The 10,099-nt window shown below is 35.0% G+C and overlaps 1 protein-coding gene across 1 annotated transcript; it reads left to right on the plus strand.

Annotated features, from left to right (window-relative positions):
- The first annotated feature begins 6,840 nt into the window (after window positions 1-6,840).
- LOC116118065 lies at window positions 6,841-7,944 on the plus strand. The gene is made up of 2 exons (XM_031404047.1): window positions 6,841-7,352; window positions 7,458-7,944. The coding sequence occupies exons 1-2, from the start codon at window positions 6,872-6,874 to the stop codon at window positions 7,880-7,882; spliced, it is 906 nt and encodes a 301-aa protein (XP_031259907.1). The 5' UTR covers window positions 6,841-6,871; the 3' UTR covers window positions 7,883-7,944.
- The last annotated feature ends 2,155 nt before the right edge of the window (window positions 7,945-10,099 follow it).

Raw genomic sequence — 10,099 nt, forward strand, 5'->3', positions numbered from 1 at the left:
TTTATTTTTCCACAAGGCCCAACGTTGAAACATACTGGGCCTACATCTCTTACCTTTTCTCTACTAATTAAGGCCCAACAGTAATACAGTATTGTATAAGGGTAGTGTAACTTTGGACAAAATTTTGCAACCAATAAAATTATACTAACAAATTGAGTTTCTGGAGTTTGCAATGTTGTGTATAATATTCCTGATCCAGACTTTTCTTATACATGTTATATGTACCCGAAATTTTCAAATTGCTTTTAATTACTCATATAATAACAATCGACAAATACCCTGTAAGTGCATAGTTATAATTTGTTTTTTGTGGCTTTTAATGTGGCACTCCAAGGCATATGCTTTCATTAGAAGATTAACACTAAATTATAATTTAAACATATAAAACAGCGTTGAAATGGCATAATTAGATGTGGGATGAATTTTTATTTGTTTTAATGACTGAAGGTATTCGAGTCAGGTTATGCGACACTTAACTAATCCTCCGACACCTTAGAACTAATAGTGGGTAAGAGCTCTAGTGACTACCCTTATAATTAGCAATCGAAGAAGAATCGAATCGAACTCAGACCTCTTGAGTAATATACACAAAAGTCTCTTTCAAACCACTCGACATCTGACGATAGTTTTATGTGGGATGAATTGAATTCCACTAGGTTTGCTTTTAAATCTAATAGAATTTTGTGAACGTTTTCTACTGTAAGTAAACGTTAAATAGGTTGTAAAACCACTTGACATGAATCATGATCATGTTCTATTGTCTATTTGTTATTAATTTTCTTAATTAAGCGCTGATTTCTACAATAAATAGTGGTTTAATGTTGGTAATAAGAAAGATGTCACACCAGACAAAATGAAAAAATTACAGCGCGTAGTTTATGTTGTTTATTATGCAATATGTAGGCGCCGCCGCCGCACCCACATGGAGAAACAAAAAACCATCAGCACTCACGTGACAATGTATTGGAGTGAGCAAGTTGGGTGGATAACCTACAAAACATTTGAGACTGGCACCGATATTCAAGGGTGGTGTGGCATTGTTAAGGTTCACACACAGAAACTTGAAACGACCTGATCGAGCAAATATTAATTTATCTTCTGGATAGAATATATATTATCCTGGATTTTGTTCTAAACAACCTGTCCACTGCGGTTCGTTAGGTCGTCGCCATTGAATCTTCCCTATATCTTTATCTAACAAAAGAACCACTTAATTTTAAAAAAAGGCAGATCGTCCTTGATTTATATGTGCCATTCCATGATAGATCAAGAAGTATAAATGTTGCAGAAAATTATTTAGTTTATTCATGAACATATTATTCATGCAACTTAGATATTATGCCATCTGCTTAATGAAACTTGTTTGCATGATTTCTAACGGCCAGATACGCCACATGTCCATAAATCATACCAAGATCAAGCGACCGGATCGTCACACCGTGTCACCTACCATATAGACTTAACCAATAAGCTCACCAGTCATAAGCATGATTATTTGACTAATTATGGGTCAAAGTTGACTCAGATCAGATTACGGAGGATTATGTGTATAATTCACCCCGTAATCCACCAACTCAAAACTATTAGACGTCGTGATATAAGAAAGGCACCATCTCCACTTTGAGGATCCTGGAGCAAATACAATTGAGCATAGGAACCACTTAGGGAGAGCAAGCCATTATGGTCATTCTCTCTAATCACTTGTTCGTAATCCAAGCACAAGCAACAAGATAGCAGTGAATGTAGGCTTGATTTTAACCTGTAGAACCACTTTAAAAATCTCTTGTCTAATCCGTGTGGATTTTTAATTCATTCCAAGCTGATTATTTATAATCACGCGCATATCCTATCTGGTCCTGCTGTATCGATTGAGTAACTTGGTTGTACGGAATTTCGTAACAACAAACTTATAACAAAAATGATGGTGAGTAGGTTCTTGTGATAATATGCATGATTGTTTTTTTTCATAGGGTTCTTGTGAATATGCATGGTTGTTTTTTTCTCGAATTAAACTCAATTATATATAAAACGACAAACCAGAATGTATGAGTCGAAATGTATATATATAAGATAGAATTGGACACTACAAAATTACGAAAAATGATTCAACTTCAAAGTTTAATTATCGGTTTACTTGAAGTTGGATAACTTCAAAGGCAATCATGCTGGCTCTCTTCTATATTCACATCATTCATCTGATAATCACAGACTGGCGCCACTTAATCTAATTATTCTACCCCTTTAATTATTATTATTATTTTTTTTTTTTGGAATGGAATCCATCTTGCTACTATCTATTTGTAATTCTCTTCTTTATCTGCAGACTGCGGGGCACATCAATCTGGTATTATAATTAGAGGTGTTATAATATTTTAATTATTCTCATAGTTATCTGTTTCCATCTTCTTTTAATCAACCTTTCATCTATTAAAACAGAAAACTACTTTGATCTTTTCAATACTTCAAAAGTTGTCAATTTTATTATAAATTTTGTTTGTGAGTGTTAATATATTTCAAGGTATGTACATCAAGGCTTGCTGGCAACTTATTCGTTATGTGAGAACTTACGACAAGCTTGGAACAAGCGGTAGTTTGGAGCAATTTAAACGAGTTATAATTGGAGTAACTACCGAGCCTGCATTTGGATATAGGCAAACATTGTTCCGATAAAGCGAGCTAACCGGATAGTTTTCCTGCATGTCACAGATGAGTCTTATCCCCTAGAATCAAGGAGAGAATTTTGGCATCTTATTAAGCAAGTATGGATTGAGCACGATTAGGCCAATCATGAGATTAACTTTCTATGTTTAAGCCACAATCCCTAGAATAACTCTATTTACCATTATCAATTTCAATGTATAAACAACCCTAAAAAACTTATTGTAAAGGGTTAGAAAAATTTGAGAGAGAAAAGAATGTTCATTCTTGTAATCCAACATATTCAATACAAGAACAGTGAAATAGGCTTGAGAGTTAGCTTGCTAAACCATTTTAAAATGGGTTATTGTCTTTTGATTTACTTTTCTTTGTTGATTATTTATAATCATCTGACAATTTAATCCGATTCTGTCAAAGTCAGTTCAATTAAAACATGTTTAATAACACTAACATCGATCTCCCTAGAGTTCAAATTAATCATAATTATCGAGGATACAGAAAAGATAAACACAGCTAGCCCTAGCACATCGGCTTTGTGAAAATGAACTTGTATCTTCACTTCATACAAGTAATGGTTATCAATAAAATGATAACTTAAATCACTTACCAACACGTAACATTAGCTTATTTGTTACATGAAATTCTTTTGTAATTTAATTTTCAATCATTAGAAGAAAGAAGGTAACAAATTTGTGGCATGTGTTATGGTTATCATTATGAATGGAAATTTTAGAAAAGATTAATTAATAAAAGTAAGCATGTTGAACACATGTATCTATTCAACTTCATCGGTTTCGCAGAATATACCCATGTCCACGCCTAAAATTTCACCAGGATCATACCCTCTTTTGCCTACTCTTCGGGTAGGGGAAGTGATAAAGTAGAATCTTTGGAGGGAATTATAAAAAGAAAAATAAGAAATTGATAAGACTATAATGATAAAATAAGTAAATATATATATATATATATATTATAGTTTGGAAGAAATAACATTGATAGTGATCCATGAACTAATTGACGGAGGTTAGGTGTTAATGAACTTGTTACCAGAATTCAGAAACATAAATTTAAACTTATTTGTTAAGTTGTTTGATATTAAGACAAAACAAAGTCTTTATCAAATACTACATTAATGAATTAGATATGTTATTTGATTCTTTCGTATTAAAATTTGATTCATGATCATTCATTTAATTAGCTAACCCACTATTTAAATTTTGGAGAATTAAACTCTTACCTAACATATTTTCGTCTTACTCAAATTAAAAGCGTATATAATCAATTATGTATTCAGTATATTAATATTTAATTGAATAGAGAAATATATACTATAGAAAATACACAACTTCTTACTAAATGAGATACATTATAAATCAGTTTTCTCGTCAATTTTGTATGGGTCATAGAGATTACTTTTAAGAGACTGTTTGGTTGGGGGTTATATAAAGATTACTTTAGTAATATCATCTTATATTACTTATATTACTATGTTTGGTTGTCAACTAATATAAGATTTCAATAATCTTCTATAATCAATAGTAATCACTGTTGGTTATATATGTGGTAATCTAAATATCACAATTTTCTTAGGTTTTCTAAGATTATTTGATAATTTTATTTTTGTTACAATTTTATCCCTAACTATTAAAATTTTTGGACAATAATGCTTTGGTTTGAAAACAATTTACATGAACCTTCCATAACCACCCCAGCCACCCAAGAGAACTGTCGGCCGTCAGCCACCATTACTGGCCGTCGCCGATAGTCACCGGAACGACGAACGACCAAAGGTGGTGGTGGGCAGCCGATGGTGATGGGAAGGTGGCTGGGGCGTTTTTGTTGAATTTTAAACTTTTTTTGGTGGCTAGAATGATAAAATACAAATTAATAATAATAATATTAAAATATAAGGGCAATTTAGTGAAAGGATCCTCCCAAAAATTATTTATTTCTCCTAACCAAACATATTAATATAACATATCTACCAATTTAATCATATCTAACTGAACATATTTTTAATAAGATTCACACTAATCTCCAAAGTAATCTATCTTTCGATATAATATTCTCAGTAATACAATAATCTCTACACTAAACATACCCTTAAAACTATAAAAATATTATATATAAAAAAATTGAATTTAAAAAAGAGTAATAATATGCTTACAACTGAGTCATACAAACAGAAAAATAAAGGATAAAATAATTATTTTATATGAATTTTATGCAGAAACATTATTGTTTCAAAAAAGAAAAAAAGGATAAGAGTTCTGGGAAGTCGTTCTTGTTAATTGAGGACCGGATACCATTAACTGGATTTTGAACCTCAAGAGAAACAAGAATGGCTGGTTGATACTGTGTACTATATTGTAATAATTTAATTGTTGGATGCAGTTTATATGAATGCTTTTCAAAATTAAACAGTGTTTGACCTAAAGGAGACGCATAATACTAGAAGTCTGGAGATGGTTGTGTTACTGTTACAGCTATGGATTAGTGTCGTGCCAAAAACGAAGATCTACCTTCCAAGACAACATGGGAATTGAAATGAAAATTAATTAATTTTAATGGGGTAAATATAGATAAAAAAGAGAATGAAATAGCTCCATGACACTTGAAATTTAATTGATTCTAGTTATAACAAAATAGGAATTGATCTAGATGCTTTCCGCATAAACAGTATTCTTTAATATAAAGCTCAATATGATTTTATTAGTAGTAGAAACTTCATATCCATTAGTTTCTGGACATTTCTACAGTATGTATAAAAAATTATCTCTTTCCTTGATTGTCATTTGATAATTAATATTTGAGATGACATTCTTTATTGTTCGCTTTAAACTTTCAATCGACCTCTAACACTCAACGTAACACAAATCTAACAATTTGTCAATTTGAAAATGATGCATATCCATAATATTGATAACATGTGAATCATAAGCTTGATCATGTGAAATGACATTACGACCCCTATTCAAATATTAGTGGATGGAGGTTAGGGCAGTATTTGTTTAATATATATTAATTATATTTATAATGACATCTTGGGCGATAACTTTCTTTGGATGATCTAATAGCAAACAATAGAAACTCTTGGGTATATTATATAAGAGATCTTGAGTTTGATTTTCTTTTTAGGTGCTAATAGGGGGTAGTCATTGGAGCTTTTATCTGGTTGGTAATTTCAAAGTCTTGAAAGATTAGTTGAGGTGTGTGTAAGCTGATTCGGAGAACTTATGATTAAAAAAGAAAAAGAAAAAAAAAAAGACATATTAGGAGATGAAATAATTTTATCTACAAAAGATGAGTATGATTGAGTTGAAATTATGCTGGGCCATGAAATCGTACAAATTATTCTAATTTAATATTAAAAATAATTGAACTTATAATCATAAATGGTCACTCATTCAGCATCTTAATTAGTAAATTGCCAAAAGCAATATGAAAATAATTTCATAAATAAATGAAATTCACATGTTAATGATGGAATGGAAGGAATAATTCTCCGTGTGGCCAGGGTATCCAAATGAAAGCTTTGGCGTTTTACAAAATTTGACCCGTTCAGAATTATTGTCCCATCCAATTTACAAATTTACCCCTTATTCTTGTCTTTGTCCTCAAAAATGCCAAACCCAATTACCCAAGCCATTGCCAAGACGCCGCGTTTTCTGGGCAATCTTTCTTACTACCATTTTCTCGATTATTTTGTGTTAGGTAAGTAGTACAGGTCCCACTTTGTGGATAAAGCTCACCATCGACGGTCCTCGTTTCGCCTCGTTTCATCACAATCATACACATCTCTTTCTGTCACATTGGTGCTGGTTCCACCATTGACAAGACAGGATAGCAAACATCACTTTAGGCTGTGTTTTTATCTTAAAAATTTAAAATTAAATTAATTTCTTTTTAGTTTTTGAATATTCGAGTATATCCAGATTGTTGTAGATCATAATTATTGAACCTCACTGACGTGGATCCTTGCTGTGTGATCATTCATATCCCAAAAAATACTTCACTGTTTTGATTAATTTTCACCAATGGTATTAGGCCACGTGGGCAACAAAAGCTACCCCTCATGTTACCGGCGGCTAGTTGGTCCACGTAGACTCATTTGGGTCCCCACTGTAGTCCAACTAGTATATAAGCGATATAGAATACCTTTGTTTAACAACGAGAAGTTGATTAATTTAATATTTTGCTTTGAATTTGTGCGATGCCGAGTTTTAGAACAAGAATTCAAGAATTAGAGTTTCCGATGCAACCAGTCGGGAGCTTATCGGAGATGGTTTTCGGGTTTCTAGAAGACGGAGAGACGATGGTTCCCGCGAGCTTTAGCAATGTTGCTGCAATGTCATCACCTGCGAGTGAAACGTTAGAGGAAGAAGATGATCCAGAAAAGGAAAACAATGGCGGTGTTGAAGATAACACAAGTTTCTGGGAGACACAACACCAGGTTTTACAGGCAACTTTATGCAGAAGTAGCTCTTTAGAGTCAAAGATAAGAAACGCTACAAAAGAAGCTCTGAAGGATATAAAGAATATGGCTGGAAATATATGTGCTTGTGGGAGATCGGTGGCTGCCGGTGGTTGCCGGAGTTGCTTGATGAGAGAAGTCTCTAGCCGCCTTAGCAGTGCCGGTTATAATAGTGCCATTTGCAAGTCCAAGTGGAGAAGCTCCCCGGATATTCCTTCAGGTAAATACAAAATATTGCAAATTTAATATAATTGCTTGTTGATATTAATTTTGTTTAACTCAACTTGCAAAGATTTATTAATGTAACGAGCTCTGAAATATGCAGGGGAACACACATTCATAGATGTGATAGACAATTCAAGTACAAAGAAAGGAGAGGAGCGGGTGATAATCGAGTTGAATTTCAGGGCAGAGTTCGAGATGGCTAGAGCGAGTGAAGATTACAACAGATTAGTCCGCCGGCTGCCGGAAGTATTCGTGGGAAAAGTCGAAAGATTAAATAATGTGATAAAGATCTTATGCAAGGCGGCAAAGAAGTGCATGAAGGAGAAGAAAATGCACATGGGTCCATGGCGAAAACAGAGATACATGCAAGCGAAATGGCTTAGCTCATGTAAAAGAACCACAACTTCGCCAGTAATTACAATGGAAAATTCTGGTAGATTGCCGAAACCTAGAGCGTCCATGTTAACTGAGGATTTGCTAGACAAATTGCCCAATATGCATTGTACGGCAGTTGAGGTTTTGTGACCGTTGATGATCAAGATTTTGTCCAGTTTCTTCGTTGGGTTTAATTGTGAGCCTTTCGATGGTCGAACTTTTTACTTAGTGCATAGATATGGGAACGGATTGGATGCATCATAAATAAGGAAAAAATCATTTTCTTATTTATACTCTTCTCTTGTTAATAATATTATTGGTATATTATATAAATTTTATGTGTTTAATCTTTTGACTAGCTTATTGTTTATACCAAGTTTCACAACGAAGTCAATTTATGCACTTGCTAAATTATATCATCTTGTCTAGGTACCTGACCCAATCCCTTGGAACCAGAGCCGGTGGTTCCTAGGATTTAGGAACTGGAACTGGACTTGGTTGGTTCCAGTTCTTAAATGCTTGGAAGTTGGAACTGGAACTTGTTCACAAAAAAATTCAAATACACCTCTCATGTTTGCAAAAATGATAAATATACCCTATGAAAATTACAAATACATCTTAAACTATTTACAACAAATACACCCTGAGTACCTGTCGGTTCCATTTCTACCCTAAAAGTTTGCTCACCCCTAGACTCACTAGCTTTTTTATTAGAATCATGTTACGTATCATATCATAACTTTGACANCAGTTTAGCTTAACTTATAGGATAGCCCAACTCGTAGAGTGGGTAGTTCACAAGGTAATTTTAAGCGTAGGCCCAATCAGGATTGGGTTGAGGCCTTGGGCCGTGACATGTTTATTTCGTTATTGGGTCTCGTCAAGCCTAAGACGATTTTTAGCCCTAACAGTTAGCCCCACACTCTCTAAGTTAAAGAGTATTTAGCTTAGAGAATAGATTTAATTGAATGAGTGCAGACTGAGCGGATTAGTGATAGTAGCTCGTTAGGTCAGATGGATCGTTGTGTGGATTGGGTCGATGACTTGTCGATTTGAGGTGCAAGTCTTTCAATCGGTTTGGGCCGATTGAATGTGTAAATCTATAAATCGGTCTAGGCTGATCGAAGGTGTATACTTAGGAATCGGTATGGGCCGATCGAAGGAGTAAACTTATGAATAAGTTTGGGCCGATCAAAGGTATAAACTTATGAATCGATCTGGGCCAATCGAAGGTGTAAACTCATGAATCGGTTTGAGCCGATCGAAGGTATAAACTCATGAATCGGTCTGGGCAGATCGAAGGTGTAAACTCATGAATAGGTTTAAGCCGATCGAATGTGTAAACTCATGAATTGGCCTGGGCCAATCGAAGGTGCAGACTTATGAATCGGTCTGGGCCGATCGAATGTGTAAACTTATGGATCGGTTTAGGCCGATCGAAGGTGTAAACTTATGGATCGGTCTGGGCCGATCGAAGGTGTAAACTCATGAATCGGTCTAGGCCGATCGAAAGTGTAAACTCATGAATCGGTTTGGGTCGATCAAAGGTGTAGACTCATGAATTGGCCTGGGCCGATCGAAGGTGTAGACTTATGGATCGGTTTGGGTCGATTGAAGGTGTAAACTTATGGATCGGTTTGGGCCAATCGAAGGTGTAAACTTATGAATCGGTCTGGGCCGATCGAAGGTGTAAACTCATGAATCAGTTTGGGCCGATCCGATCGAAGGTATAAACTTATGAATCAGTTTGGGCCGATCGAAGGTGTAAACTCATGAATCGGTCTAGGTTGATCGAAGGTGTAAACTCATGAATCGGTCTGGGCCGATCGAAGGTGTAAACTCATGAATCGGTCTGGGTCGATCGAAGGTGTAAACTCATGAATCGGTTTGAGCCGATCGAAAGTGTAAACTCATGAATCGGTCTGGGTCGATCGAAGGTGTATCGGTCTGGACTGATCGAAGGTGTAAACTCATGAATTGGTCTGAGCCGATCGAAGGTGTAAACTCATGAATCGGTCTGGGCCGATCCAAGGTGTATGCCAAGTGGAGCTTGTATGGAGCTTGCGGTCGTGTCGGTGTGACCGACTTGTAATTGAAACCTTTGAGGGCTATGTGGCCTAGTCGGTGTGACCGACTTTGTAGTTGAAAACATTTGATTGAAGCTGGAGCAGTGACATGTATGGCATGCATATTTTAAGCAAATAGCCGAATGGAGAGTCAATATGCATGATGTGCGTGTGTTATGGACTGAATGAAAAGTGAGCTAAATGGAAAAATGGGCTGCATGTATTTAAGTAATGAGCTGAATAGAGAAAGATTTAACCAAATAGAGTGGTAGTTGAAAGGAGATAATGACACATACCTTTC

This window comes from Pistacia vera, unplaced genomic scaffold, assembly GCF_008641045.1.
Source record: "Pistacia vera cultivar Batoury unplaced genomic scaffold, PisVer_v2 Contig835, whole genome shotgun sequence".
Taxonomy (NCBI): Eukaryota; Viridiplantae; Streptophyta; class Magnoliopsida; order Sapindales; family Anacardiaceae; genus Pistacia; species Pistacia vera.

Excerpts from the sequence above, each read along its gene's own strand:
- LOC116118065 (XM_031404047.1), top strand. The coding sequence starts at position 6,872 with ATGCCGAGTTTTAGAACAAGAATTCAAGAATTAGAGTTTCCGATGCAA. Across the intron at positions 7,353-7,457 it reads CTCCCCGGATATTCCTTCAG|GGGAACACACATTCATAGAT; the intron begins GTAAATACAAAA and ends TGAAATATGCAG.